Raw genomic sequence first — 21,754 nt, 5'->3', positions numbered from 1 at the left:
GATGTGTGCCTCAAACTCACTAACGATGAAATCATGACCTGAGCTGACTGAAATCAAGAGTTGGACAGTTAACCAACTGAGCCACCCAGGTCCGTCCCCTGCGACCTTCTTTTTCCCACATCATTATATTTTGACAAGGATTTCCTGAATACAACACTAAAAGCACAGGCAACAGTAGTGAAAATGAACAAATTAGACTACATTAAAATATAAGAATCCTGTACATCTATGAACACGTGCAACAGAATGAAAAGCCAGCCTGCAGAATGGGAGCAAATGTTTACAAATCACATTTCTGGTAAGTGGTTAATACGAAGAACTACAGCTCAACAACAACAAAAATACCAAAAAAAATTTTAAATGGGCAAAGGACTTCAGTAGACATGCCTCCAGAGATAATATACAGATGGCCAACTAACATATGAAAAGGTAATCAACATCTCTAATAATTAGGGAAATGCAAATCAGAACCACAGTGAGCAATCATACTGATCCAGATGGTTACTAAGTTTAAAAAAAGAGACAAGTTGCAAGGATATGGAGAAATCGGAACCTTTGTATATCTTGGTGAGAATGTAAAATTGTGCACTTACTATGGAAATGAGTATGGTAATTCCTCAAAATTAAAAATAATCCATCAATTCCTAAAGAATTGAAAGCAATGTACATATATACATGTGTATATATATGTGTGTGTGTTTATCTATGTAGATATATATCTGTACATGTGGGTGTGTAGATATATATCTATACACTTGGGTGTGTAGATATATAGATGGATATAGATATAGACGTAGATATATTCTGGGTATATATCCAGATGAATTGATAGCAGGATCTCACACCCATGGGTGATTACACACCTGTGTTCTTAACACTATTCATAATAGCAAAGAGGTAGAAGCAACCCAAATATCCATAGACAGATGAACAGATAAAATATTTTTACACACAATGGAATATTATGTAGCATTACAAAGGAAGAAAGTTCTGACATATCCTAAAGCATGGATAAACTTTGAGGACCTAAATAAACTGGTCATGAAACATCAAATATTGTATGATTCCACTTATTTAAGACCATCTACAAAGTCAGATTCATAGAAACAAACAGTAGAATAGTCGTTGCCAGTGGGTGGAGGTAGGGGAGTTGTTGTTTTTTTAAGTGAAGTTTTATTTGTGAAAGATGAATAAGTTTTGGAGATTGGTTGCACAACAGTGTGGATATACTTAACACTACTGAATGGTATAGTTAGAAAGGATTGAGGTGGTAAATTTCTTTTTTAAGATGTAAATGTTGTGTTATGTCTTTTTTCTCACTAAAAAGAATAATGTTTTAAAAAGTCATCTATTAAATATTGCGATTATTTATACTCTATTAAAAATAAAGTGATTTGGGGGCACCTGTCTGGCTTAGTTGTTGGAACATGTGACTCTTGATCGTGGGGTTGTAAATTCAAGCCCCACTTTGGGTGTAAGAGGTTACTTAATAAAAGTTTTTTCTTTAAGTCATCTATTATTTACTTCGTCACTGTACTAGGTGTAAGTCATACAGAATGAATAGAACACAGTCCTTGATCTCACATATTGGTATTAGAAGGTGTACCATAATGCAATTCGAGTCCTCTTCACACTCATTATTTAATGGTTAATATTATGGTATTCCTGATACCTCATTCTGGAAGCATTTGTTCATTTGTTAATCAGTAGTAGTTGCTGCTGTTATTAATGTTAAGTACAATAACACTTGAAGACCTTCACCAAGACTTCAGTCCTAGATCTGGACTGTTAGCACTGAATTTGATCAAGGATGCATAGCTTAAGTGTCAATTAAAATTTTATTGGAAATAATTGATGTGTCATGGTAGTTTAAAGTAAATGGAGTTTGACTCTTGAACCAGATATTGCGTTACTTGATGTGGGAGTGATTCTTTGCTTTTAAGCTTATCTACCCCAGGAGGCAAGACTCAAGTTTATGTAACACCTATAGAATAATTCCAGAGTAACACAGGTACCTTTATATAGATGCTGCTTGGCTTTCTGGTCTTAAGTATGAACATTTACACTTTACTTGGTTGTACATTACAGGAAGGCCGAAGTTACACTGGATGGAGTTTGGCCAACAGATAAAACATCTCGTTGTTTAATAAAGAGCCCAGATCGACTTGCTGATATGAACTATGAGGGCAGATTGGAAGCAGTTTCAAGGAAACAGGGAGCTCAATTCAAAGAGTACCGTCCCGAAACAGGTTCTTGGGTATTTAAGGTATATAGTCAACTTAACCTAGTTTCTGTAAACTGTGGTTATAGTAACAAAACGTGTTAGAAGAGAGTCTCTCTTAAATTCTTCTTATTTTTACACATTATGAAACAGATGTAGAGGTGCATCATGATTTGATCTAAATTATATGTCTTAGTTAAACCTCAGAACAATAAGGAGCCATTAAAAACTTTTATGTTCATAATTCACGTGCTCTACCCCATCTTATGAGCATTTAAATATCCTTCTAAGGAGTGGTTTTTCTAAGGACACATCATTAGAGACATGAGGCAGAATTTTTGCCTCTTGATATCAACTCTTTCTGAATTGTCATTCATTTAAAGATTTCTGGGGATGAAGACATTGACTTCCTCCCTTCCTTGATAGTTTAAACCAGTGGTTACTTTTTCTTCTGGGCCAGTTTGGTTATTTAACTAGTTGAAGGTCCTCGTGTAGGTAGTGAACAACTAGGCAGCATATAGATATGAAAATAGCAACAGTGTTTCTGGATTTGGTTTCCTGTATTAATAATTTAGTAATTGTATAGAGCAACTAGTACATGTACTAATCACCTAAATCTAGGGACAGCAGGAAAGTATAATGACATTTCATTATGCCTTAAATATTTTGATATCAATTTTTAAGTGAATTCTGCAAGATTGCAAGGATGAATATTGTGGAAGCTCTTAGGAATTTAAGTGTTAAAATTGATTTTGTTGGATACTGAGGCGCTTGGTTGGCTCAGTCACTAGAGCATGTGACTCTAGATCTTGGGGTTGTAAGTTTGGGCCCCACATTGGGTATAGAGATTACTTTAAAATCTTTAAAACATTTTTCTGATTTTGTTGAATTCTTCTCTTCCTTAGGTCTCCCATTTTTCTAAGTATGGCCTTCAGGATTCTGATGAAGAAGAGGAGGAACGACCATCCAAAACTAGTACAAAGAAGTTGAAGACTGCCCCTTTGCCTCCTGCGGGCCAGGCCATCCCATTCCAGATGGCTCTTAATGGCAAGCCAGCACCTCCACCCCAGGTAGAGACAGGACAGTGAATTTGAAAGGAATCCGTGATACAGAAGTTGAAAGCAAGTCATTCAGCTAGTACAAAGCTGTTTTATGACCCCTGGAACTTTGAAGAGTACAAATGTATTGGCAGTCACGTTGAGACAAGTACAAGGGAGGGCATGAGGTGGTCCTGGCATCTTTTTTTTAATTGAAAGATTTAAGGAATTCTCATGCTGTTTGGATCATTCCTTCTACAGATTACCATTCTTAAACACCTCCCTCTCTTTCATTTGGACTTGCTGAATTCTCTGCTCAGTGATCAACTTAAGATAGCATTTTGCTTGTGTGGGTTGATAAAAAGTAAATTCTACTTTTGTTGACTATCTCATGTGCAGTTTAAATCTTGTTTTTTACCTCCGTGGTTTTTTAAAAGCTCAACTCGCTTTCTGCAAGGGTTTTTTAACTCCATTTTTCTCAAGTTGTTTGCTTATATTCAGGTAACCTCTTGATATTTGTATTTTAACAATATATAATTTTTCTGAAAATAGATCAAGTTTTAGAGTATAAATGAATTATTTGGCGTGGTGAGAGTAGGGGCTACATTGTTTATTGCAATTATTTGTATCATACTCTTTTTCAGTATTGTTAAGCCAATATAAACATTTTGTCCGTCTAGGAAAGGTTTGTAATTTAAATATCAGGTAGTTTCTTTGCCAGCTCATGAAGAGTTTTACTTTACTTTGGATGTCATTTATATTCAATCAAGTTACAAAACAATTTTTTCTTTGCCGCCATACTCCCTCAAAAGAGAGAAATTAATATAGAATTTCTTTGTAAAGCATCCTCTACCTCTCAGCTGCTAAAAGCAGGGCCTTTGGAATTTTTTGTGCTACAATTCTTATGGCTGCTGAAATGTGCGATTTTTATGATTTATTAAATAATTTCTTGGGAGGCATTTCTGGAGATTGTTGTGTATGTATGTTCAGATTTGCGCGTACAAGGTGAGAGGGAGGGTGTGATACAAGTTGGAAATGGGAAATATACTGACTTTTATGTTCATAATCTTTGTAGCATAAAACCGCTAAGAAATCTCTTCTGAACTAAAGAAATGCTGTAAATGGACTTGGTTTTCCAGTTTTCCACGTTCATTTTTTTCTGAATCATATGCTTTGTATAATCCCTTTCTTTCCAAAGTATTTTTTCATCTTATATGTATTTCTTAGGATAAGAGTCAGATAGCCTTCTTTTCTGCTAATAAAAGTAATTGTTAAGATCCTAAAGATGCAGCTGAGAAAGAAAAGCTTCATCTGTGGTTAGAGCAAATCTATATAACATATCTTGATAACCGTGGTTTTTAGTCTGTTTAATTTCCAGAATACAAATAGTAAGAGAAACTATGCACTTCTATGATAACACTTGGCATAGGTGAGAATTCTTTAAGAAACTGAGCACCAGATAATTTCCTAAGAACCAGGTTGTAGGAAAAAGAGACCTGGTAAGGATCAAAATGGGCAAAGAGAATACAGTGAATGGGATCTTTTTCAGAGATCTCCTTTGATTGAAGAGAAATGGGTGGTCTTTGGATGGTGAAAGCATAAATGGGAGAAGTGGGTAGAGCTGTTTAGATATTAGGCTAACAGAACAGTAATACAGTAATGAAGGACTTCCTTCGTATTGCCTGGTGAGGTATCTAGGAAACGGTAGTGGTTGCATAGCTTTTAGCCATTTGCACCAAAGACCTACATCTTACTGGACATGAGGAAAACACTTGAGTCACCTGAACGAACTGGGAACAAACCTCACAGTCTTTTCGTAGTAATGTCAAGATAATTCTCTACCCACTGTCACCTGGCCCCCTGGCTGCTTGATTTCAGGGACACGGTGTTCCTTCAGTCTGCCGTCACAGTTTTTTTCCCTGTGCACAATCTCAGGTTTGTAGGGTTGGGGGTTGGGGTTTTTTTTAGGTATTACCAAGATTTACATTTTTGTTTAATGGTCAGTTTATTCCACTGCCTTTTATATAACATCTTCACTCGTGTCTTTGTTGTTTGTTCTTAAGCTTTGATTTTCTCCTAAAGAGGTAAATCAAAGCAACAAGAAAATATTAAGGTAACTAAATCTTCATGTAATCTTTTCTTCTTTGCCTTGAAAATGTTGGCAGGAAAACCTTATCACACAGATTATTTAGGACAGTTGCAGAAACATTTGTTAGTTAGAACATTATTTTGAAAATGCTGATCTGAGATTTAGTTTTCAGGTGACTGCATCACAACATTGGTGACCTTTGATTCCAAAGATACAGCATGGCACTCAGGTAGATTTATATTTTAAATGCTTTCCCCCAGGTGATTGAAATATGCAGCCAGGCTTCAGACCCGTTTGTTTAAAGACCTCAGATAGCATTCAAGGAGATAGATTTTACCTATAGCTTTTGACCTTAGCCTCCTACTGAACTGTAACTTGTGTTCAGTATGCAGAGAGACTAGTTGACTTGCTCAGAAACTTAGCATTGTTCACTCAGTGAGTACATTCAAATGAGTTAGGAATTTTTTTTTTTTAGGGAAAAAGTGTTTAGGATTTAGAAGAAAATACCATTTCATCTTGTGTATACTTTTAAAAGTCAGTCAACTTATTTTGGGAGAGAGAGTGCCCATGTGCCATGTGGGGAAGGGGTAAAGGGAGAGGGATGGAGAGAATCTTAAGTAGGCTCCACGCTCAGCACAGAGCCCAATGCTGGGCTTGATCTCATGATCAAACATTAAGAAAATTTTTTTAAAGTTATTTTGGAAGCTGGCGATGGTAATAGGTATACTATATTAAACTATTTGGTGGAAAGGACAGTATGAATTATTTAAATACCTGTTTGACCATGGATTGGTTGTTTACCCTTTGCTGAATAAAAGGTATCATGATTTACTTTACCTAGTTAAATTATCTACTGGATTAAGACATGCTTATCTTTAGGGTATTGGCAGCTTTGTTTGTATGAGAAAGATACTCTTGAAGTGGAAAGTGAAGGTTTCTAAAATCCTTGAAGGTTTCAGTCATGAACTCTCACCTTCCATGTATCTAAAGAGACTCATTTTACAGAACTAATCTGTACACTTAGGATTTATAATGTACTGTGGTGGTATTTAGACATAAATAAGATCTACTTTCAAGAGATTACAGTATATGAAAGGAATATTCCATTTGGCTGCTTTTCTCAGTATTTACCTTTCTTTTCCATAGATCTCACAGGACTTGTGTGTTTTTTTTTTTTTTTTTTAACTTCCTGGATTCCTTCTGAACCATCTTTATTATTATTATAATCATTATAATTATTATTAGTCTACTTTTCTTTCCAGGACTGGATTTGAAGAAGTAATATTTATCAGAAAATAAATACACAGGCATCTTTTGAGGGAGTTTACCTCAGTTGCTTAGATATACTTCAGCAAAATTCACTAATGGGGGTTCTAGGAGCTTCCCAGCTCCTCAGAGTTTCATAATAATTCACTTCCCCCTTATCTATTTATTACACAATACCTCACTCAGAGCTGTAAAGTCTGTGTGTGAGGGTAGAGCGAATAGAACCTTGATCCATACTTGGCATACTTAGGAAAAATTTGCTGGGTCCCTTAGGTCTCTAATCAAGTTGCTTGATGAAATCCTTTCATTTTGCCTTAAAGTTTTTTAAATGAAAATCTCTTGCTGCTGTTATTTCTTTGTTGAGTAGTGTAAGTTGAAACATTCTCTCCTTTTTTCCGTACCTCCTACCCATCCTCACTTCTTGTTCTTTCACAGTTATTAATTGCCTTTTCTGTTGTGTGCCAGGCACTATACTAGGCAATAGAATTGATTAAAAAAAAAAAAAAAAAAAAATGAATGTTGAATTTAACAGTGTGCTTGGTGATAGATACAGAAAACAGTAGGCCATAATCTCTGTTTTCAAGCCTTGACAATGTGTTGAGACAAATAAACACCACATAGTAAGAATTTATGATGTATCATGATAGATCATAAAAAACAGGTTTAGACAGAATGTAATGGGAACCCAACGGGGTGGGGGGGTATTCTGATAGTTTGACACACAGGATGTGGAGTAGTTTAATAGCTTCCTAAAAGTTAATTGGTTAAAAACTCTAACGTACTAGGGAGCCTTTGTAGTTAGAGTATTCCCATAATTCTTGTAAATAAAATGGGAGCATCATGACCAGAGCTACTTTTTATTTTATTTTTTTTCCAGAATTATAAAGCATAAAGGTAGTCACACCTGCCGTTAGCCTTTATATTAGGTAAAAAAAAAGTATGATTTTTGCCTTTCACCATTATCTAGTTTTCTTAGAGCAGTCCTTTGGGATTGTTCATGCCGTCAGTTGTAATTCACTATGTATCCAACAGTTTAGTTTTTCTACAGGTATAAATGAGAGCAGTCTTTCTTTTAGTAAGGATATTTGTTAAATGAATGCAAGGAAGTAATAGCTAATAGACCATTAAAAATAAAGTTGAAAAAATTACACTAATGGTTATTTCTTTGTTCAAAGTAATCATGAAATTATTTATTTTTGTGTGTTTATTTATATTGAGAGAGAACGTGAGCAGGGGAGGAGCAGAGACAGGGAGAGAAAATCCAAAGCAGGCTCTGTACTGCCAGCATAGAACCTGACATGGGGCTCAGTCCCATGAACCGTGAGATCATGACCCATGCCGAAATTAAGAATCAGATGCTCAACCAACTGAGCTACCCAAGCGCCCATGAAATTATTTAAAAATAATTTTTTTTAACATTTATTTATGACAGACAGTGAGAGACAGAGCACTAGCAGGGCAGGGGCAGAGAGAGAGGGAGACCCAGAATCCGAAGCAGACTCCAAGCTCTGAGCTGTCAGCACAGAGCCCGATGCTGGGCTCAAACTCAAAAACTGTGAGATCATGACCTGAGCCGAAGTCGGACACTTAACTGACTGAGCCACCCAGGTGCCCCGAAATTATTTTTTAAAACTACCTGTTATACATTAGTATTTATTTGAGAGTTAGCATGAAATAGGGAACTAAGGAAGATAAGCCCAAAATTTTGGAAGATTAATGATCTATAAATGATACTATGATAAAAAAATAAGTGGTAAAACTTTTTGGGAATGTTTCATAAATTGGCTTAGCCACTTGTCACCATTTTACCAGGTAATATACAAGTTCAGGACATACTTAATTTGTACTGAGTTGTTTTACAGGTGCTTCAGGTTGATGAGTTATTACCTTTTCAAATCATAAACTGTTTCATATCATAAACTGTTACTCATGGGTATATCTTGAAAACTGCTTAATAAATGTAAATATAGCTCTTGGCACTTGAACATAAAGGAATTATTCCTAAATTAAAATTGTTTCTAAGAGGCTACTTGGTTGGCTCAGTTAGTAGAGCATGCAACTCTTGATCTCAGGGTCGTGAGTTCAAGCCCTGAGTTGGGTGTGGACCCTACTTTATTTACTTAAAAAAAAAAAAAGGGGCGCCTGGGTGGCTTAGTCGGTTGGGCGTCCGACTTTCGCTTAGGTCATGACCTCGCGGTTCGTGGGCTCGAGCCCCGCGTCGGGCTCTGTGCTGACTGCCAGCTCAGAGCCTGGAGCCTGTTTCAGTCTGTGATTCCCTCTCTCTCTGACCCTCCCCTGCTCGCACTGTCTCTCTCTCTCTCCTAGAAATAAATAAAAACATTTAAAAAAAAAATTAATGTTTGTTTATTTTTGAGAGAGTGCAAGACACAGTGTGAGCAAGGAAGGGACAGAGAGAGAGGGAGATATAGAATCTGAAGCAAACTCCAACCTGAGCTGTCAGCACAGAGCCCACCACAAGGCTTGAACTCTTAAAACCTGAGCTGAATGACCTGAGCTGAAGTCAGATGCTTAACTGACTAAGCCACCCAGACCCTGTGGTGTGGATTATTTATTGGTAAATCCTTTTTAGCAAATATGCTATCTCACATTGTCATAGAATGGACAGAATCTATTATTACGATATCGTATTCTGAATAACTATGGTCTAGAAGCCTATGTCTATTTGGTATAATTTAATGCTGCTTCCCTGATCTTTCTGCTGTCTACAGAGCCAGAGCCCAGAGGTGGAGCAGTTAGGGAGGGTTGTGGAACTGGACAGTGACATGGTAGATATCACCCAGGAGCCAGTTTTGGATTCCATGTTAGAAGAAAGCATGCCTGAGGATCAGGAACCTGTGTCTGCCTCAACACACATTGCATCTTCACTGGGAATTAATCCACATGTCTTACAGGTGAAGTCCTAACCCACTCTTACTACAACAGGAAGCCAAACTAATGTTTATCTCATCTTGCACCACATGGGGCCTCTTCCTTGATTATTTACTGAAGAACATTGAGTGGCCATTAGAATGAAGAAAATACAGAATATGGCTGACATTTGGGCCTTATTTTTCCATTCTGGGAGGGAAGGCTGTATTGAGATTCAGAAGACCTGGATTCTAATCCGAGTTTTATAACTATTACTATGTGACTTTAGGCAAGTCATTTAACACCTAAGAGCACAGATTTTTCTCTGTAGGGTATTTTTAAAGCTCTCAAAAGTGCTCCATAAAAGTTTTTTTAATAGTCTAGTTGATAACATTTTTCTTTATACTCTGCCTCAACTTCCCCTTGCATAAACCTTTTGGCATGTTAGAAGTTTAGCCTTTGTCTTATGTTCAAAATTAATCATTCTGCAAACAGGTGTGCAATTACTGTGTACCAGACTTTGGTACAGACTTTCTAGATACAAAGAGGAGTATTCTATAACTTCTGTCCCTCAGGCACATGCAGCCACACAGATATTATAGTAGCTCTGGACACAGCCTTCAGGCAGAGCAATTTATTGATTGTTGTAAACTGCATTTTTCTTTTATGGCCTTTGGATTTTGGGGAACACATTCATTCTGTAGATATTGCCTTTTTAGATCATGAAAGCATCATTGCTTGCTGATGAAGAAGATGTAGATACGGTCATGGATCAACGCTTCAGTCACCTTCCTTCTAAAACAGATACTTCTCAAGAAATCTGTTCTCCCAGACTCCCCATTTCAGCATCCCACTCGTCAAAATCCCGTTCTTTAGGTACTGTAAATGATGCTATTTTACAAGAAAGCTGTAAAGTCCTGCTTTTCACGTATTTTCTTCTAAGTTGAGTCAACTTTTCTAGCAAATATCCCCCTAAAGCATATGATATAAGGATGCCAAGAGGAAATGTACTCTTCTAAAGATGTTAGGTGGGCCCAGTTTTTAAAAACCATAATATGCTTTATTGTTGTAGATGTAGAAGTTATATGGAGAACAAAGCATTTGTATTTTGTTTAGGTTTATGTTTTTATTTAATTATAAATGTGAACTAGATAGTAAGTTCAGATTTCCTAATTTTTATCACTCCTTAGAGGAATGAGCAAGTTGTCCTGCACTGTACAATTTTGTACAGTCTTCATACTATCCTTATTTTATTGCCTTGCGGGGTCAAATGTTGCTTCTTACAATGCACAAAACTTGTCAGATTTCTACTTTTTCCTAAAGCTCCCCAAATTCCTAGGGAAGTGATATTTGATTTTAAGGCTTTCCCTTTTTTCTTCCTGTGGGCATATAACTATGTGGGATTGGAAGGTACTGATATCAACAAAGGACTTAAGCACATGTAATCTCAAAACATTTTAAAGGCCAGAGGAACTACTAGGAAGAGATTTTTTTTTATATTGCCTTAAAAACTTTAGTTTTCAATTCTTTCAAGTGCCCTTATTAACCCATTTAAGAAATATCTAAACAATAAAGCGTCAGTTAAACATAACAACCTTTTCTATAATGGGCATTACATGAAAATCTCATACTTCAATAACTACCTCTTTGCTTTAGGCAGGGATCATATAAAATTAGAAAACAGACAATAGTAATAAGAACTGTCCTCAGAAAAGCACAAGGTGCCTCTGTGGGTTTTTGTTTCATGAAGTCTAGCCATGAGCTTTAGAGTGGACTAAGAAATGTTTACATTTGGCATAAGGGCATGAGTATTGATGTCAGACTTCCCTGTGCTTGTCTATCAATCCTGCCATTAGTAGCTTTGTGCATTTGGACTAATCACTTTTCAGAGCCCAGTTTTCCTTCCTATAAAATAGAGCTAATAGTATTGTTTGTATGAAGTTTTTGAAAGGTGAAATGAAACCATGTATACAAATGGCTTATACAGTATCTTTCACAAATAAGAGTTAAATAATTTTTTTTAAATAGTAGTGGTAGTGTTTGTTATTAATGTTAATATTGTGGCATCATCATCACAAATTCCTGCCTTGGTTTCCTGGTGAAACAGTATTCCACAGATTATGACTTGCTTCTCATCATCTATATCTAATTTCATTGGTTTGGTAAAACTAATTTCATCCTCACTGATAATTGCTGTTTAAGAAGCAATAGAAACTGTATTTTCTAATAGTCTTTTTTCCCCCCTATTTCAGTTGGTGGGTTACTACAATCAAAGTTCACTAGTGGAGCTTTTCTTTCACCAAGTGCCTCTGTACAAGAATGTCGCACCCCCAGAGCATCATCTTTGATGAATATCCCATCCACGTGCCCTTGGTCTGTCCCTCCACCCCTCACCTCTGTATTTACAGTGCCCAGCCCAGCCCCGGAGGTTCAGTTGAAAACCGTGGGTACACGTAGACAACCAGGCCTTGTCGCTCTTGAAAAGTCTGTCACCTATGGCAAGGGGAAACTCTTGATGGACATGGCCCTTTTTATGGGACGCTCATTTCGAGTTGGTTGGGGCCCCAACTGGACTCTTGCTAATAGCGGAGATCAGCTGAGTGGTTCACGTGAACTGGAAAATCATCAGAATGCCGATTCTATGGAATATGGATTCCTGCCTAATCCAGTAGCTGTTAAATCGTAAGTCACATTTTCTTTATGCTTTTTGAGAAAACCAACTTGGTAGATGAGAAAAAAAAATTTCATTATCAGAAGACCCAAGGTCAAGGCCTCGCTTTGTGATCTTTCTAGATATGTTCTTAGTCCAATTTTCTTTAAATTTATTTTTTTTTTAATGTTTGTTTATTTTTGAGAGAGCACAAGTGAGGTAAGGGTAGAGAGAAAGGGGACAGAGGATCCAAAGCTGCTGACAGCAGTAAGCCCGATGCAGGGTTCGAACTCACAAACCATGAGATCATGACCTGAGCCAAAGTTGGACACTCAACTGACTGAGCCACCCAGGCACCCTTGTTCTTAGTACAGTTTTAGATAGCACAAGATCTTTGTATAATTAGAAGCCAAGCCAATTAATAAGGTAACTCTACTTGTACCACCAAGGTATGAAGAGTATAATACTTAGTGGTTAAACTTTAATCGGAAATGTAATAGACCCAAAGCTGATGCTGCAGCATTCCTTGGATTTTCATTCTTTTTATTGCATTAGTCATTTTTTTCCTATTTTCTCACTTAGATATTTGTGATTTTTTTTTTCATATGTAAAGTATTTTCTCAACTAAGCACATTTCCTGTATCTTGGACCTGATAAGATGAATATATAAACTGAGTATAATCCATGCATAGGTATTTGGAAATAAGATGACATTTGATAGGGGCACCTGACTGGCTTGGTCTGTAGAGAATACAACTCTTGATGATGGCTTCATGAGTTCAAGTCCTTCATTGGGCATAAAGTGCACTTAAAAAAAAGATGACATCTGGTAGCTATGTATGCTATATTATTACTACATAATCTCCCCATTAATGTTTATGTATGTGTACATATAGTTCTATATACTTTATATATGTATATGAGTATATATATAGGTTATATATTTATATATATGTGTGTGTACACATGTATGCAAACACACACATACACATATACATACACATACATAGTTCTGGTAGTTATTAACCAGTATGCATAGTGTTGTTTTGGGCAAAATATGTAACGTTTTTCTGTTTACTCTTTATAACAAATTGTGCTGTATTTACTATAAATTAAATGACTGTGATTACCTATTATGTTTTGTATTTAAAGTTAACTTTGAAGAAATACAAAACCGCAGCATCTCTTAAACCTCACAATTAGTAATGTTGATCCTAAATCTAGGTTATATATGATGTCATGTTTTGAAAGTTGTTGCTTTCATTCTTAAAATTGGATCAAGATGAGATTAATTATATGCTTGTCTTAATTTAGAGTCACTTCTACAGTTTCTATAACTTTAGCCTCACTATAACTTCTGATACCTCACCAAGTGTAATTTGAGATATCAGTATCCCAATAGTGGTCTTTGGCCCTTGGATTTCATAATATCTAGATAAATGTTGAAGCCATTTCAAAGTCGAACAGCATTGATTCCCATGCTTGTTATAATCTGGCCTTAAGAAGCCTTGGGATTCTGAATGCATGGGCCAGATAATTTGTTTATTCATTCTACAGCAAATAAGTTCATTATAGTTTGACATTAGGGAACATAATTTCTTTAAAATCACAGGGGAATGTTTTGCATTCTTTTTGAATCATAAAAATAAAGGTTTATTTATAGCAAAATTCTAGCATCTGTCTTATCTTCGTTTTCTGTCTTGTTTGTTATTTGCTCTTGTAGCCTAACGGAGTCTCCATTCAAAGTTCATTTGGAAAAACTCAGTTTGAGACAAAAGCCAGATGAAGACCTGCAGTTATACCAGATACCTCTGGAGCTCAAATTAAAGCACAGCACTGTCCATGTAGATGAGCTGTGTCCTCTTATTGTCCCTAATCCAGGAGTTGCTGTCATTCATGACTATGCAAATTGGGTTAAGAAAGCATCAGGAGACTTTTTGGAAGCACAGAGTGAGTATGGACTATGTCTAACCTCTGATATTTCACGAATTGGAGTAGGAGCATGTATTCACAGGAGGTCAGATTTCCTTATGCCAGTGTAGTGGGCGGATGCCTGAGCTTGCACTTGTCTGTAGTGAGTTGCAAAGAGCAAAATCCCAAGGAAGAAGAAATGATAACATTTTTTACAGTTACTCTTATGCCTTTTAATATACAAGTCCTTGTTCACGGGAATTGTAGCCAGATTCCTTGGATTTTTGAAATTGCATTCCTTTATCTACTCAGAGAACATAGGGAGAAAAAGCCATTCCTTCTTTTTTTTCATTCTTTTTTTTAAGTGTATTTGTTTATTTTGAGAGAGAGAGAGAGAGTGTGTGTGTGCCAGCAGGGGAGGGGCAAGGAGAGAGAATCCCAAGCAGGCTTCCACATTGCCAGCACAGAGCCTGACGTGCAGCTCGACCCCGCGAATCACAAGATCATGACCTGAGCTGAGATCAAGAGGTAGACACTTAATTGAGCCATCAGGTGCCCCTCATTGCTTTTCTAAATCCTACTCATTCTTCCATATCCAGCTTAAGTCCCTTTTGGTCTTCCCAACAATTTAAGTATTCATAATTCCCTTCCTAACCTCTCTTACTTTTCTATAACTATTGTGAGCATAGTTTTCTAAACCTATACTTTGATAACGGGCTTTTCTAATTTGGGAACTTACTCTTTCAAATGGTAGAAAAATTATACTTAATTACATGTTTGATAACATTTCAACATTATTGAAAAATGGCACCTATTTTAGAATCACTTCTTTGTGTTTGCTTCAATTGTCTCATCTTCTTTTCAAACATGTGAGACATCTTCCCAGTGCATACTTGTATTTGGCTTAGTGGTAAATAGTGCTTCCGTCTTGTTTTCCTTCTTGAGAAGCAATATGAATAGTAGTTAAGAATATAGCGCTGGACTTATTACTTGGGTTCAAATCTGGGCTCTACTACATTTTGCCTATGACTGAGCAAGTTACTTCAGTTCTCATCTGTAAAATGAAGATAACTACTGTACATGGTGAAGTTTAGAGTTGGCTTTACTCTTAAGTGCTCTGAATAGTATCATTTAGGCTCAGTAAATGTTAGGTTTTACCTATTGCAGGAGAGAATACTCTCTCACAAGTTTTTAGAGCTCTTCGTATTTTTTTTAATAAAAAAAGTTTTCTTTATTATATATATATAGAGAGAGAGAGAAAGAGTGTGCACAAGTTGGGGAGTGGGACAGAGGGAAGAAAGGAGAGAGGGAGAGAGAGAGAAAGAATGAGAATCTCAAGCAGGCGCCATGCTCAATCCAGAGCCTGATACGGGCCTGATCCCACAACTCTGGGATCATGACCTGAGCTGAAATCAAGAGCCAGAACCGACTGAGCCACCCAGGCGCCCCAGCACTTCATATTTCTTAAAACATTTTGTAAACAGAATTTAATCAAGTTAGAGGACTTTGTCATTTGAGATTATATTAGCCATGATTCAGCTAGAAGAACCATTTTAATGGAGCATAGAGTTACATATGTTAGAACAAGGAACTCCACAGGAACATGAAGTGAACAAGCAGTTATACTACAAACCTGTGGGACTTGTATGACATAGCAAAGTGAGCCAGAAACAGATTCAGGGAAATCAACTTAAGTGGTTGTTTGGGATATTTATTAATTTGTGTATTTTTATGATACAATTAGAGTGATGTCCTCTCTGTAGTTACTTTGACTTCATGTCATAGCATTATTTTCCTTTCTCTTCTTTAGTTGTGAAGCACTGGAGCCTAGCATGGACATTATGTGAAGCCTTATGGGGCCACCTGAAGGAGACTGACAGCCAGTTGGATGAGTCCAATGAATACATTCAGATTCTGGAGCGAAGAAGAACTTTCTCTCGCTGGCTGTCCTATACTGCAGCACCTCAAATTGAGGAGGAAGTCTCCTTAACCCGAAAAGACAAGCCTGTGGAGGCTGTCTTCAGCTACCTCACGGGCAAGAGAATCAGTGAGGCCTGCTCTCTGGCCCAGCAGTCAGGTAGGGCATAGGGTCCTTCTCTGCACCTCTGTCTGTGTGCTGTTCACTGTTTCTACCCCTTAATTGTAGATTGCCTATGTCTCCTAACCTGAATTAAGTATAAACTTCCCAGGAATATTGCTGGTTCCTCAAGAATAAGGACTGTATTTTCAAGTTTTCTATATAGAGCCTTAAACATTAAGTTTACTTTTTTAAAAAATTTTTTTACATTTATTTATTATTGATAGAGAGAGAGCTTGAATGGGGGAGGGACAGAGAGAGAAGGAGACAAAGAATCTGAAGCAGGCTCCAGGCTCTGAGCAAGCTTTCAGCACAGAGCCCAACGTGGGTTGGGGCCCGAACCCACGAACTGTGAGATCATGACCTGAGCTGAAGTCAGATGCTCAACCGACTGAGCCACCCAGGCGCCCCTATGTTTACTTTACTAAAATAAATTTTGTATGCTACAAATGCTTTTGCAGATAAAAAACAATAAATCCAAATCACCTGCATCCTTTAGCATTTAGCAGACATTTCAGTGTACAGCTTGTATTTGGACTGTTTACTTTGTAATATATAAAGTATATTAAAATTTGTTTACACAAAGCAATATATGTGTGTAAACATTTCAAAGGTGGTATCCTGCTGCTATACACACACATACACACACACACACACTATACACATACACACACTGCGTTCTATTCATGTCCTGTAATACAGACATTATAGTCAAATGCTTCTCAGTATTCTTTTATGTACAAATGTTAGGGAACTCCTTTTTTGACATTTAGGCTTTTCTACCCCACAATAAACAGTACTCTGAACCTTTGAAACTTATGCATTTTGTATTAATTCACTTTATTTCATTCAGGTAAATATGTAAACTTAATTTTTAGGTTCAGATATTTTCTTGGTTGCTTTTTTTAAAGATCTTTCCATTATATATTTCTGCTTTTCCTCTTCCACTAATGAGAGGCATTCAGCAAGTACTTAATAACTATCCAGACACAAATCTTGCTAAGAATAAAGGATGGCATAGTTCAGTTTAATATATGTATAAGTAGATCTCTGATCAGACTTTGCTACTGAAACCTAGCTTATATGAAACCAACTAATTGGAGCCATCAGCTGGATTTATTTTATGGGGGACTTGGCCAGTTTGGGGATTATAAGGAACAAATCATAGGAAAAGCTAGAATCAAGAACTTATATACATGGCCATTTGCATTCCACTGTCACTGCATGTTTAGCTCAGTGGCTTTGTGGTCTTCATATATTTTTGTACAGAGAAAATTTGTGTTTAGAATTGGCCTTCTATAAAGCTAAAAAAATTAGGAATCATTAAAGAAACAAAGTTATGCTTACCAACACATATATGTATAGCAAAAGAGGAGCCTAAGGACTGCTAGAAGTCAGGTCCTTAGATTTATTTGTTTGTAAACTCTTCTTCGTCCTTTTTTTTCTTACTTTAAGGTTAAACTTTTGACAAGGCAGTACCTTTCAGCTTAGTAAAAACTTTTGCTTTACTACCTCCATTTTTAATAATTGATAAAACAACTAAACAATATAAAGAATGTAAAATTTTTGAACACTATCAATGTTATTTGATACCTACCCAATAAGAAGATAGAGCTCAAATCAATAACCTAAGCTTCTACTTTAAGAAACTAGCAAAATAAGAAATAAACCAAAAGGTAGAAGAAGAAAGGAAATACTAAAGATTAGAACAGAAATCAATGAAAATGACAACAACAACAAAAAGAAAACAGTAATCAGTAACACCAAAAATTAGTTCCTTGAAAAGATTAAGAAAGTTTACAAACCTTTAACTACACTGATCACTGATGTGAGACTTCAGTATAAAACCCTTCCACTTAGATTCAGTTGATTTTTGACAAAGGTGCCAAGACTATTTAAATGTGGAAAGGATGGTCTTTTCAACAGATATGCTGAGACAGATATTCACATGCAGAAGATTAATTTATATTCTTACCTTACACCATACACTAAAATTAGCTTGAGGAAGTACACTAAGGTCCTACTATTTGCTCAGTGTGTCCTCATCAATGGGAAAGTCTATGTGAAAAGTCAAGGATGGGCAGAAGCTGATTGGTTGATTTTATGATCAAAGCAAAGAGAGGATCTACCATCTTTTTTTTTTTAATGTTTTATTTATTTCTGAGAGAGAGAGACACAGCATGAGCAGGGGAGGGTCAGAGAGAGAGGGAGATACAGAATCTGAAGCAGGCTCCAGGCTCTGAGCTGGCAGTCAGCACAGAGCCCGATGTGGGGCCTGAACCCATGAACCGTGAGATCATGACCTGAGCTGAAGTTGGACACTTAACTGAGCCACCCAGGCACCTCTGAACTTGACCATCTTTAGTGGCCCAGGATATTTATAAATCTTGGCCAGTAAATCCCCTCTTTGGGATTCTGTAGATACACAGAAACAATCTTTTCTTTTTTTCCTTTTAGTGTTACTCACCTAGAATACTAGCAGCTCATGGTCAAGTGAGCTACAGCACTTACTTTCTGAATCATAGTCCAGTCATGCTTTGATTACCTATACACGGAGAGACCGTTTGGCCTGACACATTTCCAGATGTGTTTCTGATAGGTGATTTTTCTTCCTTTAGGCCCCTCTAGATTATGAAGGAAACTTCTAATATGATAGCCTCAGTTTCTGGTAGAATGGTAGTTTATATAGACCTGTAAGCACTGACCTATATGTAAAAACAAAAGAAAGATTGTTGACTCTACGAGGTTTGTAAGAAGGGCAGAAACAAAGCATTTTTCTCTTAACTTACACCTTAACTGGAAGTTTTCATAAACCAGAATTTCTATCCCCTCACATTCTGGTTAATTAGAATTTTTTTATTGCCTCAGCCCTTTGTACTTAAAATTTTTTAATAAAAGAGATTATTGAACCTGTGAGCGTAAAAGACTCAGTGATTCTTTTTATACCACACATATATGCTTTTCCTCTAGCTTTCAGTTGGCCATTTCTCAGTGCCATTCTAGTTGGGCATGTTTTCAGTTGTGTCATCTCCATTTTCACTGTAAGCCTTTGAATCAGATGACACTTTCCTCCATTTTACAGATAAAGTACCTTATCTAGGGTCACAGAAGTAATAGTAGATCTATCATTGAACTCTGTATACTGTACACTCTTTATGTAATTTAGGTTAAAGTACTCTGAATATTTTCTTCCCAGGCAGAAAATGGTAAGGTGGTGGTCAGTATTTTGTCACTACTGTAGAAAGTAGTCACTGTGTAAAGTTCTCCCTCCTGAGGGCTAGAAGAAGATGATACCTAGTGTTTCCCCAAGTCTATAAATCCTCAGTTATGACTAGAGAATTTCTCTTTCTTTTATAGGTGATCATCGTCTTGCCCTTCTTTTATCCCAGTTGGTGGGCAGCCAGTCAATCCGGGAGCTGCTTACCATGCAGCTGGTGGATTGGCATCAGCTCCAGGCTAACTCTTTCATCCAGGATGAGAGACTGCGGATCTTTGCCTTGTTGGCTGGAAAACCGGTATTTTGCTCTTTTCTCATACCGTTGCATAAATTTTTTCATAAATTCAAGATGGCTTCAGGTTAAGAGAAAGTGCTATCTTTGTAAATTTTACACTGTTACACATATAACTAAGCAACTTATTTTTAAATTTTAGTGGAAATATTTTCAGATTACAAAGGTACAACATGTACATTGCAAAAAAAAACGTTTAAACAAGTGGTTATATAGAAATTAAAATACTAAAATTCACCATATCCCTTATCATAGTGGTAAACAAGATAAATAATTTTTAATCTGTCTTTCCAGACATATTTTTACTCTGTCAACATATATGTGTATATATTTACACATGTGTGTATATTCAAATAAAATAAATTCTACATAGCAGTATACTTACTGTATATGGACATTTTTTCATGGCATGTAGCATCACTCTTTTTAATAGCCACTTCTGTTCATTTTGTGGATGATATACCATAATTATTTTAAGCCAGTTCTCTATTTGCTGCCTGCCTGGTTGACATCTTGATATCACTTTCCAAAAATGAGATAGCTGGTCAGAATTTATGCACATCTTAAAATTTTATAAGACAGCAACTGTGGGCAGTGAGAAGAACTCTTCTTCTCTCTCAGTGGTTTTCATCTCTTCTCAGAGCACCAATTGTCTTCATCTACCCTCTCACCTGCCCCCAAAGAACTATGTATTTTATATTTGGATCATTAACACTTCTAATCTAGTTCACTTAAAATGTTACTTAAATAGGAGTGCTGGCTGGTCCATTTTGGTAAAGCATGTAACTCTTGATCTTGGGGTGGTGAGTTTGAGCCCCACACTGGTCATAAAGATTACTTTAAAAAAATAAAATGCTACTGGAATAAGTGAGTGACTTGCAGATCTGAGTAAGAAGATAATGTATAACATATAGCTGTGATAATGATTTTGTTTCCTGCAGGTATGGCAGGTCTCAGAGGAGAGGCAAATCAATGTGTGCTCACAGCTGGACTGGAAACGCTCCCTGGCTGTCCATCTTTGGTATTTGCTTCCACCAACAGCCTCCATTTCCAGGGCACTCAGCATGTATGAAGAAGCATTTCAGGTATTTGTGTCCAGTAGAGCCAACCAAGTGTCATGGGGGGCATTCTCATTTTGCCAGAAAAGTACTGCGGAGAAAAAACCATCAAGTCACACTTCATAATACTTTTTCCTAACTACTTTTTTTGAAAGTACTATAAAATTGAAATGGACCCAGGAAATCTGATGGGAAACTTTCCTTTTCTCCTGCCTCTAGACAGGGTTACTCTTAAGCTTCTCCAAGTCTCTGCTTCTATCATCATATATTATCATATATCATCATATTAAATAAAATATTTAATATGATGTTTCCACAGTTGACTTTCTTAAAGTTGTTTTCCTGCCCCCAGATGAGAGAATTTTTCTTTATTCCTAATGCTATCTTATTCCTTTGTGAATTCCTTGATATACAGCCCAACCTCAAGTTCGTATAGTCCTGAATTAGCAGGCATGAAAAGTTTGCCTCTGAATAGCATCATATTTCATATGCCTTGACAGTGTCGGATTTAAAATATTATTGTTTTTATATATTTTTTAAATGTTTGTTTATCTTGAGAGAGCACGCAAACGGGTGGGTCAAAGAGAGCTAGATAGAGAATCCCACAGGCTCCACAATGTTAGTGCAAAGCTCGACTCAGGGCTTGAACCTACCAACTGGGAAATCATAACCTGAGCCAAAACCAAGAATCATACTCTTAACTGACTGAACCACCCAGGCAACCAATTATTAATGTTTTTAAAGCTGTTATTTCTTCAGGCTTTTTTCCTTACTGTCCATATTTATTGTCTTTGATAAACATGTCAGGAGAAAGAGAACACTAAAGAAACTGAATGTAATAAGAATTCTAAAAAGAAAGGAGGATTGGGCGCCTGGGTGGCTTTGTCGGTTAAGCGTCCGACTTTCGCTTAGGACATGACCTCGCGGTTCGTGGGTTCAAGCCCCGCGTTGGGCTCTGTGCTGACTGCCAGCTCAGAGCCTGAAGCCTATTTCAGAGTCTGTGTCTCCCTCTCTCTCTGACCCTCCCCTGCTCACGCTGTCTCTCTCTCTCTCTCCTAGAAATAAAAA

General features: G+C 36.9%; 1 protein-coding gene across 1 annotated transcript in view; it reads left to right on the top strand.

The window, feature by feature from the left end:
* NUP98 (nucleoporin 98 and 96 precursor) overlaps positions 1–21,754 on the top strand; it is a 115,235-nt gene that overhangs the window by 72,879 nt on the left and 20,602 nt on the right. The window contains exons 19-28 of the mRNA XM_039252054.1: positions 2,089–2,266; positions 3,127–3,291; positions 9,343–9,525; positions 10,201–10,357; positions 11,734–12,163; positions 13,855–14,081; positions 15,853–16,119; positions 19,477–19,634; positions 20,570–20,713; positions 21,039–21,112. Coding sequence (XP_039107985.1) covers positions 2,089–2,266; positions 3,127–3,291; positions 9,343–9,525; positions 10,201–10,357; positions 11,734–12,163; positions 13,855–14,081; positions 15,853–16,119; positions 19,477–19,634; positions 20,570–20,713; positions 21,039–21,112 — 1,983 coding nt within the window. The remainder of the gene's footprint in view (positions 1–2,088; positions 2,267–3,126; positions 3,292–9,342; positions 9,526–10,200; positions 10,358–11,733; positions 12,164–13,854; positions 14,082–15,852; positions 16,120–19,476; positions 19,635–20,569; positions 20,714–21,038; positions 21,113–21,754) is intronic.

The sequence above is a fragment of the Hyaena hyaena genome, unplaced genomic scaffold (genome assembly GCF_003009895.1).
Source record: "Hyaena hyaena isolate Hyena2069 unplaced genomic scaffold, ASM300989v1 scaffold_406, whole genome shotgun sequence".
NCBI classification, from domain to species: Eukaryota; Metazoa; Chordata; class Mammalia; order Carnivora; family Hyaenidae; genus Hyaena; species Hyaena hyaena.
Note: the sequence above shows the minus strand (reverse complement) of the source record. Positions and strands in the feature narration are given on the sequence as shown.